The sequence below is a fragment of the Primulina tabacum genome, chromosome 4, assembly GCF_025594145.1.
Source record: "Primulina tabacum isolate GXHZ01 chromosome 4, ASM2559414v2, whole genome shotgun sequence".
Classification (NCBI taxonomy): domain Eukaryota; kingdom Viridiplantae; phylum Streptophyta; class Magnoliopsida; order Lamiales; family Gesneriaceae; genus Primulina; species Primulina tabacum.
The window spans coordinates 888,451-906,867 of NC_134553.1; the positions used below are offsets into that span (position 1 = coordinate 888,451).

General features: G+C 34.7%; 4 protein-coding genes across 4 annotated transcripts; 2 read left to right on the plus strand and 2 right to left on the minus strand.

Annotated features, from left to right (window-relative positions):
- Window positions 1–169: 169 nt before the first annotated feature.
- On the plus strand, window positions 170–2,994 carry LOC142542165 (auxin-responsive protein IAA14-like). The gene is made up of 5 exons (XM_075648654.1): window positions 170–611; window positions 733–947; window positions 1,578–1,713; window positions 2,284–2,345; window positions 2,642–2,994. Exons 1-5 carry the CDS (start codon window positions 349–351, stop codon window positions 2,677–2,679), a joined length of 714 nt encoding a protein of 237 aa, XP_075504769.1. The 5' UTR covers window positions 170–348; the 3' UTR covers window positions 2,680–2,994.
- A 3,092-nt stretch (window positions 2,995–6,086) lies between these two features.
- On the plus strand, window positions 6,087–8,218 carry LOC142542168 (small ribosomal subunit protein uS8z/uS8w-like). Its single transcript, XM_075648657.1, has 4 exons — window positions 6,087–6,209; window positions 6,850–7,000; window positions 7,096–7,256; window positions 7,925–8,218. The coding sequence occupies exons 2-4, from the start codon at window positions 6,868–6,870 to the stop codon at window positions 8,021–8,023; spliced, it is 393 nt and encodes a 130-aa protein (XP_075504772.1). The 5' UTR covers window positions 6,087–6,209; window positions 6,850–6,867; the 3' UTR covers window positions 8,024–8,218.
- Window positions 8,219–11,988: 3,770 nt separating this feature from the next.
- On the minus strand, window positions 11,989–12,660 carry LOC142542167 (PRA1 family protein D-like). Its single transcript, XM_075648656.1, has one exon. It carries the CDS (start codon window positions 12,658–12,660, stop codon window positions 12,004–12,006), a length of 657 nt encoding a protein of 218 aa, XP_075504771.1. The 3' UTR covers window positions 11,989–12,003.
- Window positions 12,661–13,096: 436 nt separating this feature from the next.
- Window positions 13,097–18,378, minus strand: LOC142542166 (phosphatidate cytidylyltransferase 1-like). The gene is made up of 12 exons (XM_075648655.1): window positions 18,127–18,378; window positions 17,313–17,511; window positions 16,903–17,156; window positions 16,303–16,454; window positions 15,947–16,088; window positions 15,394–15,550; window positions 15,185–15,232; window positions 15,005–15,091; window positions 14,639–14,767; window positions 14,497–14,553; window positions 13,484–13,567; window positions 13,097–13,402 (listed from the first exon to the last, which is right to left on the minus strand). The coding sequence occupies exons 2-12, from the start codon at window positions 17,391–17,393 to the stop codon at window positions 13,313–13,315; spliced, it is 1,281 nt and encodes a 426-aa protein (XP_075504770.1). The 5' UTR covers window positions 17,394–17,511; window positions 18,127–18,378; the 3' UTR covers window positions 13,097–13,312.
- Between the last annotated feature and the right edge of the window lie 39 nt (window positions 18,379–18,417).

Below are 18,417 nucleotides of genomic sequence, written 5' to 3' on the forward strand. Positions count from 1 at the left end.
ATATGAATTATGTAAGTAAATGATTCTAGTGTACTTAATTATTTTACTTTATATATAATTAACCATTGTTTTATTTCAAATTTATTATTATTTATATAATATAAAAAAATATATTAAAACAAACATATTTAGAAGGTAAGTGTAATGTTGTCCACTTGTCCACCCACAATACGAGAGAACTTGATGGCCTAATATGCTAAGCGCACATGTGATTCGTATAATAATTATCTGGTGCTTGCATATTCATACCCACGCTTTTCTATTTAAAATAATCAAATAGACGAAGGATATTGAAACTATATTCAGAAGAAAAAAGGACAAGATCACTTTAGGGAAGTTGGCCGGAAAATGTCTGTTTTTCTCGGGGAGGAGCGTGGCCTGAATCTTAAGGATACTGAGCTTTGCCTGGGGCTTCCGGGCGGCGGAGGGGAAATTGGTGAGCTTATGAAGATAACCGGGAAAAGAAACTACTCTGAAACAGTTGATCTGAAGCTCAACATACAAGACAATGAATCAGATGCTATAGATCTCAAGGAAAACATGAAAAAATCAGCTATGGTGAAGACGGGCGGCGTGCTTCCTCCCAAAGATCCCGTCAAGCCACCGGCGAAGTAATCAATCATTAGTTTATTTACCTATGATGTGCAAAAGTTGTGTGTAATTTTTCGGAGTAGTATGTTTGCTTGTTCGTAAACAAATCGATATGTCTTCGTTTGATTTGGCATGCAATAGGGCCCAAGTGGTGGGGTGGCCACCAGTCCGGTCCTTCCGCAAGAACATTATGGCTCACCAGAAGAACAGCTGCGAGGAGTCGGCGGAGAAGCCAGCCTTCGTGAAGGTGTCGATGGATGGGGCACCGTATCTTCGCAAAGTGGACTTGACGATGTACGAGAGTTACCAACAGCTCTCCGATGCCCTTGCTAAAATGTTTAGCTCCTTCACCATGGGTAAGTACCGTGCAAGCCCCTTTTATTTTTGCATGAAATTTTGCAATATTCATTTGCGTGTAAATAAAGAAAAAAACAATCGTGAATTATTGTTACTCTTTTTTTGAAGGAGGGTTACGTCTATCCTTGCCTACATCTTAAGTTCATATAAACTCATGTGTGTGTGTGTGTGTATATATATATATATATATATAGAGACACACACACACACACACCAAAATATATATATATATATATATATAGAGACACACACACACACACACCAAAATTGTTGGTAGTATAGCTAGCTAGCATAATAGAAACCACGAAATATAGTCAATTGTTTCATTCTTGATCTGGAATTTTTTTTGGGGCACAATAAGTTCTAAAATAGTTTTCTGCGAGATCAACTATATGCATATATAAATGTAGCTATTGAGTAATTAATATATATTAGTGAGTGTGTTTAGACAGATATGGCTGGCTGGTATGAGTTTATATATCACCATATATAGAGTAAATTAAAATAGTATTGGATCTACCGCTCCAATTCATGTAAAGTCTAAAAATAAGTTCATGTTTGAAAAGTGAAATGAATGTGAAAGGTGTTTATTAATGTATGGTTAATTTTTGTGATTATATTATATACAGGTAATTATGGGACCCAAGGAATGATAGATTTTATGAACGAGAGGAAATTAATGGATTTGCTGAATAGTTCGGAATATGTTCCCACATACGAAGATAAGGATGGTGACTGGATGCTCGTGGGCGACGTACCGTGGGAGTAAGTATCATCCCCGATTCCAAGTTAATTTTTTTTTTAATTATCAGTGATTTGAAATAGTGTTACGAAAATTTATTTTAATCTTGATTGTGTCTATTATCGTAACAGTCTCACGGATCATATCGATCCATATATACATTGGAAAGTAATATTTTTTTACATAAAAGTAATAATTTTCACTCAAATCAACAATATTACACACAATATTTCATCATGACATAACTAACAAAATGTGATATTTTGGTAATGAAAGATGTTACTTTGGGCATGAATAGTATCATGGGTCGGTCGGGTCGGGTCAGAGATCCCGTTCACAAAGTTGACCTATGTCATATGAGAGTTTTTGTGTTTAATTTTTTTATTGCGACCGTTTCTTGATTTTTGTGGTTCTAGCTATAATATTGCCATTCTTGTTAATTAAGCTATATTTTATTTTATTTTTTAAAAAAAATGTTTTTAGAAAAGTATTCCTCATTGTAAAACTATTATATGCGCATGTGATAACTTAAATGGCCACTTCTCAACATTATAAAGTTTCTTTTTAAGAATTTCTGGAGTGTTTATGCGCAGGATGTTTATTGCTTCATGCAAGCGCCTTCGTATTATGAAAGGATCAGAAGCAATTGGACTGGGTATGTCACCTTTATTTACGATATATCTGGCCGGGGAAAAAAATATGTATATACGTTATGTTATTTAGTTGCAGTATACATAATAATATATGAAACGACCAAAGAAGTGAAAACGTACACCTTTGAATTTTTTTATATAAAAGTTAAGGTTTGATAAAAATTTCATACTTTTAGCTTCTTGAATTAAGATTCCATGATATACACTTGGTGTGAATAAAGAATCGAGACTAAGATCTGAGCTCTCTCTTGATTTTAATTTTTAATTATTTATTTATTTATTTTCTTGTCAAAATCAGCTCCAAGGGCAATGGAGAAATGCAAGAGCAGGTGTTAACTAAACATTGTCCATCTTCTGGTTTGATCGAAGAAAATAAGTTGTTTATATATATATATATATATATATATATATATATATATATATATATTATGTGGTGAATGTATAATTTTTAAATATCATCGTTCTCGAGTTTGGGCGTTGTCTGTATCTAAATCAATATTATAAATTCTAAATACACATGAACCATCTCGTCGAATATTTGTATTGTGTCGTCTGGCTTGTTGTCATTATAGTATCCATTAATTGGCTTGCTTTGTATTTAATAATAATGACCCCCAACAATTAACTATAATGTTTATTTATATCTTGTCCGTATCGTTTTTTTTAAATTAAATTTCTATTTATTGATTATTCTAGTCCCCGGCCAAATCGAGTACTCCAGGGAACAAGGCCATGTGGTTATTCCTTCCATTCTGATGTTTTTTACGATGCTCAATTTGAATAGAAAGTAGGAAAAATATGCAATGCATGCACGTGAAGTTTTAAAAAGATTGAATATAAATTTCTTATCTCGATAATCAAATATTGAATTATTATCATCAATATAATAATAATTTTTATTTATAAAATCTGAATTATTGAACAATTATTTGATTATGTGGGTGGTAATGTTAGTCAATTTTGGGGAGTCTATTGTGGGTTGGAATTTTATAAAATGTGATGGTGGTTGGGAGCACATGCATGTTACATGCTTCAATTAAGACTTAACTTAGGTATTTAGATTATTAATTTAATGAAGTTTCTGAGAAGGCAGTCTAAAAAATGATTTGTAAAACAAAAATGAATCTGGTTCGATAAAAAATTAACATTATATTTCTATTTCTCTTAAAAAAATCTTAATTTTATATGTTAAATTTAAATAATTCTGAACGTATTATATCCCTCATTCATAAAATTTCTACTGAGAAAAGTCTAAAAACAAAGAAATTGCTCTCGAATTTATTCTTTTATTTAATTAGGAGTCGGGAGTATTACGTATACCGCATACCTAAATTGGACCATTACAAATCTCGATCTTCGGACAAAATAATGGGTCAGTACATATACCAAATCAATTGGGCCATTAAAATCATAATGGGCAAATATTATACCTAGTAAAAACATAATGGGCAAGCACATATACCCGAATAAAAATTGGCCCATTAAAAATCATACGCCATTAACGCATACCCATTAGCAATGAACAATCAATTGCCAATACGTAACCCAATATCGGTGGCCCATTAAAATATGGGCTATCGTAAATATCCAAATATATAAATTGACCCATTAAAATAAAGGGCCACTACGCATACCATATTATCCAATTAAAAAACTAATGTTGGCTCATTAAAAACCTAATAGACCAGTACTTGCACGTATATCCAATATATCAATTCGCCATGGGCCCGTATGATAATACAACCAATATATTACTTGGCCCATTAAAAAATAATTGGCCAGTACTAATTCCCCATTAAAATATAAATAAATGGGCCAGTTCGTACAACCAATAATTTCAATTGACCCATTAATAAAACAAATGGGTCATTACGTATCCATTAAAAACAAATGGGCCAGTACCTATCCAAAAAACTAATGGTCCAGTACATTTATCCAATATATAAGTTGCCCGTAAAACCTAATGGGCCAATACGTACTTCCAACATATAAACTGGCCCATTTCAGTCGTATACATAAGATATCAATTGGCCCATTATAAAACTAATGGGCTATTAGGTATATCCATTAAAAACTAATGGGTTAGAACTAAAAGACTCAACGAATCAGTACATATCAATGGCCCATTTAAAACTAATGGGATATTTTAATGGGCCAGTCCATATCCATCAAAAACTAATGGGCAAGTGTATCGATTAAAAATTAATGGGCCAGTTTGTTTATCCAATATATAAGTTGGCCTTTAAAAAATAATAGGTTAAAACTTACATCCAATATATAACTGGCCCATTTCAGTCGCATTCATAAATATAAATTGGCCCATTATCAACTAATGGGCATTTGTATACCCATTAAAAACTAATGGGTCAGAACTAAAAGAATTAATGAACCAGTACATATCAAATTGGCCCATTAAAAAGTAATGGTCCAGTATGTATACTAGTTATATAAATGGGCCCATTATAACAACTAATGGGCCAGTACCATAAAAACAAATGGTCTAATACGTACCTATTAAAAACTAATGGGCCCTTTTTTTATGGGCCAATACGTATCCATTAAAAACTAATGGACCACTACGTATCCATCAAATACTAATGGGCCACTGCGTATCCGATACAAAATGGGCTACTACGTTTGTCCAATAGATAAGTTGGCCCGTAAAAACTAATGGGCCAATATGTACACCCAATATATAAACTGGCCCATTTCAGTGGAATACATAGGATATCAATCAATTAGCCCATTAAAAACTAATGGGTCAGAACTCAAAGAATTAATATACAACTAAATATCAATTGGGCCATTAAAAAACATTTTCCGGTACGTATACCCCGAATATGAATAGGCCCATTAAACAACTAATGGGTCAGTACTTATACCCATAAAAATAAATGTTCCAGGACACAGGCCCATTAAAAACTAATGGGGCAATTTTAATGAACCATTGCATATTCATAAAAAATTAATGGGCCAGTAACTATCCATTAAGAAAATAATGGGCCAGTACGTTTATCCAACATGTAAGTTGGCGGGTAAAAAACAGTGGAACAATACGTACACCCAATAATAAACTGACTCATTTCAGTCCTATACATAAGATATGAATTGGCCCAATAGAAAATTAATGGGCTATTATGTATAACTATTAAAAACTAATGGGTCTGAAGTAAAGACCAGTAGATATCAAATGGCTAATTAAAAAATAATGGTCCAATATTCTAAATATAAATGGGCCCATTAAAACAAATAATGGGTCAGTACTTATACCCAAAAAGCAAATGGTCCAATACGTATACCTAATATAGCCACTGGCCCATTAAAAACTAATGGTCCACTTTTAATGGGCCAATACGTATCCATTAAAAAACTAACTGGCCAGCATGTTTATCCAATATACAAGTCGGCCTGTAAAACTAATGGGTAAATACGTATAATAAATTAGCCCATTTATCAATTGCCCTTTAAAAGTAATGGGCTATTATGTATACCCATTAAAAACTAATGGGTCAGAACTAAAAGAATTAATGAACCATTACGTAGACCCAGTACGTAGACCCAATATATTAATTGGCCCATTAAAAACTAATAGGCCATTTTAATTGTCTATTACGCATACGTTAAAAAACTAATGGGCAAGTACGTATCCATCAAAAAATAATGGGCCAGTACGTGTATCCGATATATATGTTGACCCGTAACAACTAATGGGCCATTTTGTACTCCTATTATATAAAACGGCCCATACCATACCTAATATATCATTTGGCCCATTAAACGCAAGTAAAATAGGTTCTAGGGTTTCGAGAAACCACACAATTCGAAGAGACTTCGGCACCCGCTGCCTACTGATTCTTGGCCGTCTGGTAAGCTGAAATCCTACTGCCTCAACTGACCAGAGCTCAATTTCATTGCTTTTTTCATGTTGCTACTTCTTCTGTGCGTGAATTATTTGATCAATTTATTTTCAAACTTATGATTTTGACAACGAATTTGTCCTTCTCTTTGATCAATGTCTTTTGCTTGTTTAATATTTCTGGAAGACGTGTACCGTTAGAATCCGAGAAGCTTTTACATTCTGTTTGTGTGTGTGTGTTTTGTAGCGATTTGAGTTACCGTTAGAACCCTGGAAGCTTTTACATTCTGTTTGTGTGTGTGTGTGTTTTGTAGCGATTTGAATTTTATAGCGCCAGTGGAATGTTGAACAGTAAGTATTAGGTCATTGGCCTTCTCGCCTTGGTTGGTTGAATCTAATTGATGTTTACGAATGCCTTAATATGAGACATTGGCCTTGAGTTTTGGAACTACATCATTTGCGTTTTGTGTTTGTTGTAAGCAGGGCGAACCCATGGATTTTTTTGGTCCTGACTTACTGTATTTTGACTGCGAAAATCGAATTCTTTTCAAGAAATTACTTATGACATTATTGTTTTCTTTAATTTGTGTGTTGACCCTGTTTGGTATGATTTAGGCTATTAACTTGACTGTAGTTTGTTCTACGTACAGTCTTCTTGGTAAGTTAAGATGGTGAGAGTTAGTGTGCTTAATGATGCCCTCAAGAGCATGTACAATGCGGAGAAGCGGGGTAAGCGACAAGTAATGATAAGGCCTTCGTCCAAAGTCATCATCAAGTTTCTCTTGGTGATGCAGAAGCATGGTATGCTAGCATTTCACTCAACTATTTTTTGTTTGTTTTCCTGATATTGTGCGAGACATGTCTTAATGCTTTCATCATTTTGATTCGTCATGCAGGATATATTGGGGAGTTTGAGTTTGTAGACGATCACCGGTCCGGTAAAATTGTTGTCGAACTAAATGGAAGGTTGAACAAATGTGGTGTGATCAGCCCTCGTTTTGATATTGGTGTCAAGGATATTGAGGGCTGGACTGCAAGGTTGCTTCCTTCCAGACAGGTGAGCCATTAATTTTTTTTATTCATTGTTTAGAAACTATAATTTTTAGACAATGAAAATTATAATCTTTGGATTTGTCTCTGTGTTGATGTATGTGGCTTTCTGTCATTATAGTAGGATGTGTTGCTCTGGAGGTTTAATTTTGTTCATTTAGAGTGTCAATATGAAACACCATGATATGTATAAAAGTTTAGTAAGTGTTACATTTATTTGTTTTAATTAACTAGTTTGTGGTTATAGATTAATCTTGAGTGTTGATTTCACTTTATGGTTATGTTGTGGGCGTCATAGATTGGTGTTTTATCTGCTGGAGGACTCCAAAAAAAATGAAAAGAGTGATCAAGGATTAATGGCTGAGAGTGAGAGATTCATCTATGGGAATATAATGGCGATGGGTACTTTTTATAGGAAATTTATGTTTGGATTAAAGATTGACTTTGAAAGTCTATGGCCCTAAGATTGTCTGACACTGACTATACATTTTTATCGGATACTTCATTATCTAAAAGACTTCTCGTTTGATTAATGAGTTTTTAGTTAGTGTTCATGATGATCCTTGTTCACAACCCTGATCAAAGGTGCTAGATCTTAAATCTGTGTTACTTAGTCATTTTGTTCTGCTTTATCTTTCATATGTGGCTTACCCCGACTTCCATTGTATCTTGCAGTTTGGCTACATTGTATTGACGACATCTGCAGGCATCATGGACCATGAAGAGGCCAGAAGAAAAAATGTCGGTGGCAAGGTTCTTGGCTTCTTTTATTAAGGGCTTAAACGTGTTTTGAGGTTTAGTTACTTTTATGAAGAGATTTTGATGTGATTTTAAACTTGCTTGTTTTTGGAATTTTTCTATGTTCGATTATTGATCGTTGCTTCAATTGCAAGCAGAAATTTTAACATGACTTCTCGATGTTGTGTCAGCTACTTCGAGCTCAGTAGTTTGAAAGAATCGTTTTTTTTTTCAAGTGTTCTTGGATAATGTTTTTATTATTTCATAGCCAATGCCTTTTGGCTTCCAAAATTGCTAGCGAGAACGCATGCATGAAAAACGGGTTCATAAAACTTCAACAAATTAGAAGTAAAACTTTAAAATATATTTGCACCATTTACCAAATAGAATGGCAATTCAATGGTAATGTAGCATAACGTTACATTAAGTGACCTCACCCCCATTATTTTCATTTCAAACGACAGCAAAATTTTAACAAAAATTAAATTAAAACAAGTCTATATAGGGGTCAAACTGACGTGGTTGAAAAATTAACGGTATAATAATCAAGAACCAAGTAAAACATGAATCTGAGTTTAATCCCATAACCAATCGTGCGACGATTCAATCACTGAAATAATGTCATGACTAAGAAATCTGGAGAGACGTTTGCAGATACTGATCATTTGTGTGACGATTGGGTCTGGAGGCTTATGTTTTCAGGTTGAAACAGCAGATATACAGCACAGATCACGTGTCCTATTAAGTTTTTTCGATTCTTGAATTCAAGCATGATATCAAGCCCTGCAAACGAGGTTTAATGGCGCCGAAGTATCAGTACTTCTGTCATCGTTGGTGAGGGGATTTCCATGTTGTCGTTATTACCAATTGGTTGGAGTGTCCTATGAAAAGGTTAAAAGAATACTTAAAAAGATGATTTAAGATTTACAGTATACTCGTCTAGTAGCAAGTCATGGCTAAGATGTAGCTTCAGTACTCATATCCACCTCCTGATAGATTGTAGTATATATGTCAACAATCAACAGTTCAAACCGGAAGTTACATTGTATTTTTCATGGGATTCTTAGATGCTACTGAGTTTCCTGGTTACATACAGGGATATCAATGCATCGGTCAGCAACGAGGTTATCTTGGTATGCAATGACAGAACCAAGGTGTAATGATCAATACCTGCACAATGACTATGAGTTATATATGTGGGAGTTTGGAGGAGCGGACAAGTGGCAACTTAAAGGAAAGGTTGATAACATGGTCATGGAAGCTATTTTTGGTTTCTCTCCTGTCTATGAACCAAGTTGTTGGTTACATTGTTTCGACCAAGAAGATCGATACGACAATACGAACAAACCAAATGGAGCCATTTGTATATCCACTAGAAAATATTTTTATATGATCTACCTCAGACACTACCTCTCGCTCGCAAAATGTAGGATTTTAGGGTTGTATATTGTTTTTAGTTTTTTGCGCTAAGTTTCAATATTTGATTCTAATCATTTCAAATTTTATATACTTATCAGGGATACAGATATGCAGTTATTTGCGTGTTCCGGAATGTCATGAGCTAATTTCATCTCATAAACATAAGGAATCCTGTAGATATAACTCAAGCCGAATAATCGGGAAAAGGAGTATAACGAATAAAAAACAAGCTAAACTCCAGTTGAACCGCTGATTCAATTCAAAATAATAAGTTCACAAGTCATAAAAAGCAGGTCAGAGCCAATGGTTCCCCAAATTTCCATCGGACAACACTATTAAGAAACATGAAGACAATATGTGAATGAATTCATCAACATGAGATAACACCTTTGATTCAATATTACGCCATAAAGCCAAGTATGGGCCAAGGGAGTAAAAGAACGTTCCCTTGTTAAAGCTTTCGAATCAGAGAAAAATGATAACAGCAGACTTGAATACACAAATCCAAACTGAAATCCAAAGCAAAACTACACCCGGGAAATCAAGAATCGGAACAAAATAATTCCCTATTTCAGACTCTGGCATATTGTCCCCTCGGACTATCCACTGTTGGATCCGGTTTTCTACGCGCCCAAACGCAGCGGAAGATTTAAAAATTTTATTTTATTTTGAAAAACAAAATAATTTTGCTTTAGGCGCTCGTATGATTTAACAAATATATAAACATTCATAGGATGTTAGAAATTGTTATACCTTTGGTGAATAAATCACTAAGCTCCAACTATTCCGGAGTCAGCGGAGATAGCTCTTCGTGAATTCCCTACGAACGTTATTCGATCTACTAATCCGGTCCACGACTGGGAAACTTGTTCCTCTTATAATTTGCACTAGAAAATTATAAGATGTTTTTGCGTATTTGAGATCAAGAAAAATTGTTTCAAAATTTTGAGAGCAACCTTGAAGAGCCGAAATATTGAAATCTCTTATTTAAAGTTTTTGGCTGATACTTCACGTAAAACAAGAATCAAAATCTTATATTTTTGTCTAACCTCCCATTTTTAAAGATTCTAAAATATTTTCATGCCAAAAACAAGGTCAATCTCGATTGATGGGATTTTTGGAGACTTTCTCCATTTTTCTAAAGGTGCGATAATCTCCAACAATTAATCAAAGTAATATATACATTATTAATTTATTAACTAAATATCATTTCCTTAATTAATCATATTAATTAAGTCAATGAATTTCCATAAAATCCATGTGGATGCATGTCACATAAATTGGGAATCATAATCCCTCATTATTATTTCTAATCCTTTCTTAACTTAATTAATCTAATTAATTAAATTAATTAAAGATTCTAAATATGCATGCAAACCTCTTTCAATCTTGATTTTCTTTTAATACATATATATTTGGGAGATCACCAAAATCTAAATAAAACATGTTTACTTTTTTTGACTGTATTTAGCAGTCATGCTCTCAAAATTTCTGTAAGCTTTTATAAAATTTATTTATAAGCTTATCGATTGATCATATCAAACTTATTTCTTATAAATTCAACTCATTGAATTTATTATCTCAACGGGAACAAGTAAGCCAGTGCTTGTGTGTCCCTCAATTGTTCAGGAATACAGCTAGCCGTGGGTTCACAACTCTTTGTGATTCAGGACATAATCCTTTATTCGGGCTTACCCTAGTCAGCCCCATTCTTTTCATCAATATCTTGATCAAGAATGTCAGAACTCATTTCTGATTGCACCCATCGAATCATGGTAAGAGCGTCTAGTAGCATCGCCCCATGATCCCCTAGGTATCACTGATAGTGCCTGCAAGAACCAGTCGATTATGATTAACGTACAGTACGATCCCTTCATCTCATATATCCCGATCGAATCTGCAACCATTGGTTCATCGAGGGTTGCATATTAATTCGATAACTATGTGATATCTATAAATAGTGGCACCGCATGTACTGTTGGAGAACTCCTTCTCTAACGTACATTTCATACTCTGGCCAGAGATTCCATGCACTATTATTTCATCAGATCACATAGGATATCCACACCCGTAGGTGAGCGGTGAATCCCCGACTACAATGTATTGGCTTCTACATGTGTCGCAACTGTACCCAATCTCGCCACCTGATGACTCTCCTGGAGCCGGTAAACGAGTCAAAGTTCAGCCCTAGCATATAGAGCCTCAGTGTTGTCCCGGGTCGTAAGGACTAATGGTGTACAATCATAACCATGGACTTATCCTCTCGATGAATGATAACCACTTGGAAAGTCCGAGGGAGGGTTGTTCGGTATAATCATCATATAACTACCTATCTGTATGTTTGGACATCTACATGCCCTTACCAAGAAACGCGGTACACAACATCACAGATACTAGTCTCGAGCTCAAACGACTTTTATCCATGTTTTAGGTGGCTGAATCGACTAGGAACAGATTTAGATAATATAGTGTTTACAAATGAGTTTCAACATCGAATTACGATTCATTTGTATTAAAGTATAATCAAGGTCTTTATCTATGTTGTTCACATGGGTATACAGATAAAGAAATAACAAACCATGAAACATTAAATTATATTAAAATAAAGATTGGTCAGCATTTTCTCTAACATCCACGACATTAAGCAACGATCCATATGGCGAATACTCCAAAGAATCCTCAGGCGCCTTCAATATAGCGTGAATAAAAATCACCAAAGCCCCAATTATCAAAGCAAGGAACAGACTTAACCAAGCTTTAGTCCAGAACAAAGCACCTAATGTCAGTACGGCAAGAAAACCCACAACTATTTTTTGGTCAATATCGTATCCAAGAAGAGTTAAAGACTCGTCGCGAAAGATAACCAAGTATGTCCAGGCGGCAAAGATGCACAGGAAGAGAATCAGGTTGAGGGGGTGGGTGATGAGGGCCAGGAGGAAGATGACGAGAGTGAGCAGAGCGTAGTTCGGAAGGAAGATACGGAGATTTTGAGTGAGGCGATAGGAGGATTCGGAGAGGGAGATGGGGATGCTGAGAGAAGATGGGTCTAGGAATTGTCCCCATGGGCGTAACCCGGCGGCAGAGGTGGTGGCGCCAGGCGGGGATGACATTTGGAATTCTTGGAAATTTCGTTTGTAAAATCTGGGGAGAGTACGGTGAGTCGGTGACACTGGAATGCGAATAATAAATAAATTAAATACAATATGAGAAAATTTTGACTGAAACTGTAATTTGATCTGTGTATCACAGTTCATTCGGGTCCCAATAATTGTACAGAAAATTGGACTTTTTTTAATTGCCAATTTTTTTTAACACTGGGCTTCAACTTAAAACACATGACAAGACTTTTGGAGTGTTTCTAAAAATATGTTTCAAATTATATAAGGATATTATATATAAAACTACTGACCATATCACCACCACCATGATAATGAGATAGTTCCTGAAGTAACCATAAATAATGAACTGTTGAATTATAAATAATGACCTTCTAATAATTATCTTAAGTTTCATAGATCATCAGATCACATATATTTTCTGACGAAATCAAATTCCGTAAAAATTCTTCCATGGATTTGATAAATTTCAGTTTTTGTTGAGAGCTGACAGACTCTCGTGTCCCCAGACTAAAAATGAACCGGCTCAATCTTTCTTCAATGATTTAATTTCAGATATCCCCAATTCCATAGATAAATGGAAAAATACATCTCGTTATAAAAAGTGAGAATGTGGTATTTCTAACTCACTCACTCACCCACTTTACAGAGGCGACAAAGAAACAACACTTGTAAATCCCTGCAGCAAAGTAGTATCAAAACTTATCATAATAATAAAAGGAAAGGAATGTACAGGGCCAGCACAAGAAACAACACCACAATTTGCATTGGTTCACTTGTTTCATCATATTCAGGATTCTCCATACTGCTTCTCCATGATGATGCACCCAAGCTTTGTGTACAGAGCTTGCTGTTCCTCAAATGTAAGGTTCATCAATATCTACACCAAATCGAAAACATTTCTCATAATCATAATGCATGAATTATTAGACACATGATGAATGGTTGCTGATATTTTTACCTGGTCCATTATCATCTCAATTGATAGACTTTGAGGCACAACAAATGAGTGGAGATAAATATATGCAAAGACAGCCATCACCATCTGCACGTAGGTGAGTATTAACCACAGAACAAACAAAATTTGGTAAAATGCTATGATTCAGTGAATTACAGGCCAGAAGAGAAAGTAAAATGTTGAACTATTTCTCATTTAGTAGCATCACTGTCCGTCGGTTTATGAGAAGAAATTGAAAATGTTACACAATGAGTTCTACTAACTTAGGCTAATTATTTTTATGGAGCAGGAAAGAATGCACCAGTGGATGCTAGCAGAGTCTAAATCTCGCTTGCATGGGCACATGGAACCAAGGTGCGGTGTGATAGGACCAACGTCGTTAGTTTCTGACAAAGCAATACAATGTCATGGCAAGAAGCCAAGAAGTGATAAAAATGCAGCACTACAAATCCTAGTTCTGTAAAGAGGTACCATATCAAGGAAAAGGTGAACAAGAAGTCACCATCTTCCTAAGTTACCATCTTCCTAAGTTACAGGGCATTAAGAACTTTCCAGCCCATCATAAGAGATAAGAATGAAACATTTTTACATCTAAATGCAAAGAAACAGATGTATGTGACTGGACTGGCTTTTAATTGTTACTATAATCATTTTGTCCCCTCCTATCCCGTAAGATGGTCAAAATAATTAAATGAATACATGAACACAGAAACACATAAAAGTTCCAGGCCAGGTAGAATGTGCACATGCATGACTAAGTGTGCATAAAATCTGGTAGAAGACTTCCTATAAATTTTAGAAAAGGATGGATAAGGTTTCCAAGGGTGAATACATGACATAAAAAAGATAGTGAAATGGATCAAACTTAAGCTCTAATACATTCCCCTTGGTACAAGGGAAAATAAAAGTACCAATGCAACAGTAAAAGCAAGCCTACATAGTGGTGATGCATACTTGTGTAAAGCAACCGTCAGTTTTTGTGATAATATCAGTAATTTGTCTTAAGCTTAGCTTACCTGGCAATCCATCCTATCTGTGATCCCACCATGGCCAGGAATGCTATCACCAAAATCCTGTGACGGAGAAAATATATATAAAAAGATCGGGTACATTACAAATTTGAGCATTTAGAAAAGGAATGTTCCACATTTATCAAACCTTGATCTTGAAAGCCCTTTTAAAGCCACTCGCAAAAAATCCACCAAATGGTGCTATAATCGACGCAAAAAGACCGAGACAAAGTGCATGCCACTGTACAGGAAAAATTGAAATCTCTCTCCAAGGAAACTGGAAATAATTGACGTGTGTAGCAGCTCATTAGTATCATATTCACCTTTCACATCTAAAATTGGAAGGATATAAAATAAAATAAAAACAAAATGGTAAAAGATAGCGAACTGATTCAATTAAAGGACACTGGCAGCCAGCAATTTACAAGAAGTTTGACATGAGCCATTGTTAACTGCAAGAGGGACGATTTCTCCCAGGTCACTAGATTTATACCAAAATCAGACATAAACTTACCCATTCAGGAAACCACTCCGGGATAGTAAAATCTTCAGGTGTAAACAATGAACCTGGATCGCAATGAAGCCAGCCAGTTGATAAATCCTGCACCATTCAGTCAATACAAAGTTTAAACTTCTAGAAAACTGATGAGTAAAGTTTGAAATTACAGAAGATCGGATGTAAGCCAGAAACAACCTTTCTAGGGCACGTCAACCACTGAAAGCGGCCCAATAAGTTTGCAAGCTGAAACCAATTTCAAATTTAACTAAATTTATAACCACAAAATTTAAAAAATGACAGGCCAAGATTGACCCGTATAGCAAAATACTCCATAAAAGCTCCATCACTATATCAAAGATTTTCCATAATCTCAATTGTCTCTAAATAACTGGATGATTTCCTACCACAAAAGCAGAGATCATGGTGGTAAAAGATGCCCCAATGAAGCCCTCCCATGTTTTCTTCGGTGACAACTTGATCAAAGGAGTTCTCCCGAAGAAGAAACCAAAAAAGTAAGCACCGATATCGTTGATAACAATAAGGGATGCTGGAAGAAGGAACCTGCATTGATGTCAATTGTGTTGGAAATTTTTTATAGAAGTTAATTTAATCAGCAAAATTGTGTCTGTTAATTAGTATATGGTATTTATAAGGCTCGGAATCCAAGTATCTGAGCTACAAAAATATGGAAGTCCTCAAGACGTAAAAGATCAAGCATACAAAAATGAGTTTGTACTAAACGACTCATAAACCAAGACGTTTCTAAAAAGATTTTATTAACTGAGCGAGACAACTGAAATATAGTAAAGTACATAATACTTGATCTGGCTGAAATCGATCGGAGTCATTATAACAACACAAATCATTATGTCTAATGAGAGAAAACCATCGACCAGTAATTATCATCCATGGCGTTCAACTGTAAACAAGATTATATGAAAACTGAAGTTGTGTTACCAGAAAATTCCTTCAAAAATATTTGCCACTGTAAAAGCCGACTGAGTGAAAACCACAATCAAAATCATGTGTGTCCAAGCATATTGGCCAAATTGATACTTGTACATCTTTTTCTTTAGAGTGAGAATGAACCACATGAAACCTGATGTCACAAAAGAAAAAAAATTTAGTTTCATATTGACAGCTAAAAGCAGTCTGTCATCACGGCTGAAATGACACATGTTCTGAATATAATTACAAAAAAAAAAAAATCAATTTGATGGGCACACAAGCAAAATTTAATATATTAGAAGAATAAACTAATTAGATATATCAGATCATACAACAGTAGAGTGCAAGGTCAAGTTTGTACCAACCAGCAATATACAAAAAATAGCAGGTGACCATATGATACTTAATAAATCTGCTGACGAGCTTATACAAAACTTTGTCTGTAGTGACAGTATTCACAAGCCTTTGACTCAGAATCCGGCCATAAAAATATAGCATTGCAGTGAAGAAGAAGTACCTGAAAACAGAGTAACTTTAAACACTAGGAAAATCCATAATATAACTGCAGAAAAGCTTTGTTAATTACAAAATAAATGTCAGTCCACGAGGAAAATAAAAGTAAGGCAGCACAAAAAAAAAGGATACTGATTTAGCAAGTGATGAAATTGGATCCAAACACACATTAAGAGAATTTGAGGTAATTAAAAGCATGGGCACTAATAAGGTGCCTGGACTGGAATTGAAAAAATATACAGCAAAACCTTCAGGATTTCCTTCTCTGATAAAAAGCTTACAGAAAATTAAATTTGGAGAATCCTTCTTGAAGCAATAATTTAAGAAAAACTACCAAAATGGTGTCAATAACTCCAAGTTATGGTGACATTAGCTTGCACGGTTTTAATAATGAAATGATATCCTGAGGAAGAAAGAAGATCTTGAAGACAAACAGATCTGGAACAACCCACCAATTTAAGAGCCTGAAACCAGGAAGGCGTCTGTCTTCATGTGCTCTTCTAAGTAAATGGAATAGCTCCTTTGCCATAAATATTTGTATAACCACGACCATGGCCCAGATATAAAGGTGGCCCATATATATTACAAAGACAAATCCTCCAATCATCCAGACAGAAGAGTATGTGCGGATTAACATCGACTTGTACTTGTTATTATCATTAACAAGTAGATGGCTTCCATTTTCTTTATCAACTTCTGGAGGGACCTGGAATTTTAGAAAGGAGAAGACAAATAAATATAAATACAGGTAATCTTATCAGATTCAGCAAGAGGATAAAATAAAACAAACAACTATCTCACGATATCTATTTAACATAATTCAGCACGGTGCAAAAAACTGATTCCCAAAAAGATCACAGACCTCATTTGAACCTCTTCGCCGACGTCTTGCCGTAGACATGCTAGTTGTTGAGGGACCACCAGAACCGGAATCCTTTTGCATCTTCTCTCTAAGATTTGAACTCCACTAAAAATTCACATAAATATATTGATCCTGATGAACCATATGAGAAATCAAAACCAACCACCACAAAATTTAGCCCCACTTGAACTTTGAGCAGCTGCAATAAAAATAACCAAAGTCATGTGAGAAAATGGTCCTCGCCCTTATTTATCTCACCTTAAACACTTGAATTCAAAGATTAACATTAAAAAAAAAAAGAAGATCAGCAAACAATCGCAAATATAAACTTCTAGTGACATTTATTCTGATGTTCATTTTCATAATTTTTCTTCACTTCTTAATTCTTAACTAATATCATATTCAGGCAACCATAAAATCAAACAAATACTGAATATTAAGTTTAGGAACAAAAACAAAAACTACAGGAGAAGCTCCAAAAAAAAGTCATAAACTTCAAAACATATTCTTAGAAATACATAGAACATCAACGCTAAAAAAAAAACAAAATGAAATATGATATAACTATCATATTGCCTATCAACTCTTCAAGTACCAAAAAATAATAATGGTAATAAAAGATTTTCTTAAAAACGATACTAATGAAACACATATTCACACATAAACATGATTCGAATACGGCATACACATAAAATTAATTTCTTTACAGCAATCGTGTAGCAATTAAGAATTAAAACAGCTGAAAATTGCATCTTGGTAATAAAAATTCAAAGTTGAACCAAATCCACAATAAAGAAATAACAATTCACAAAACCTGTGACAGAGAAATCACCAGAGGCCAATAGGAATCGAGAAGCATGCATTATATGTAAAAAAAGTACGATACTCCAATATTAAGGCGACATGCGTCAATGATAGATGAAAAGAGCGAGAGAGATCTGGCCTTTTGCTCAGTGTGTAGTGTGTTGGGATTCGAAGTTCGCTTTGGTTCGATTTTTTAGAAGATTTGAGGTCAAAAGGGTATCGGGATTATTACAATTTAATTTCTCCCGATTCACTCCAAAGAAAATATTGGGGTTAAAGTGATGGGCTAGTTAAAATTTTA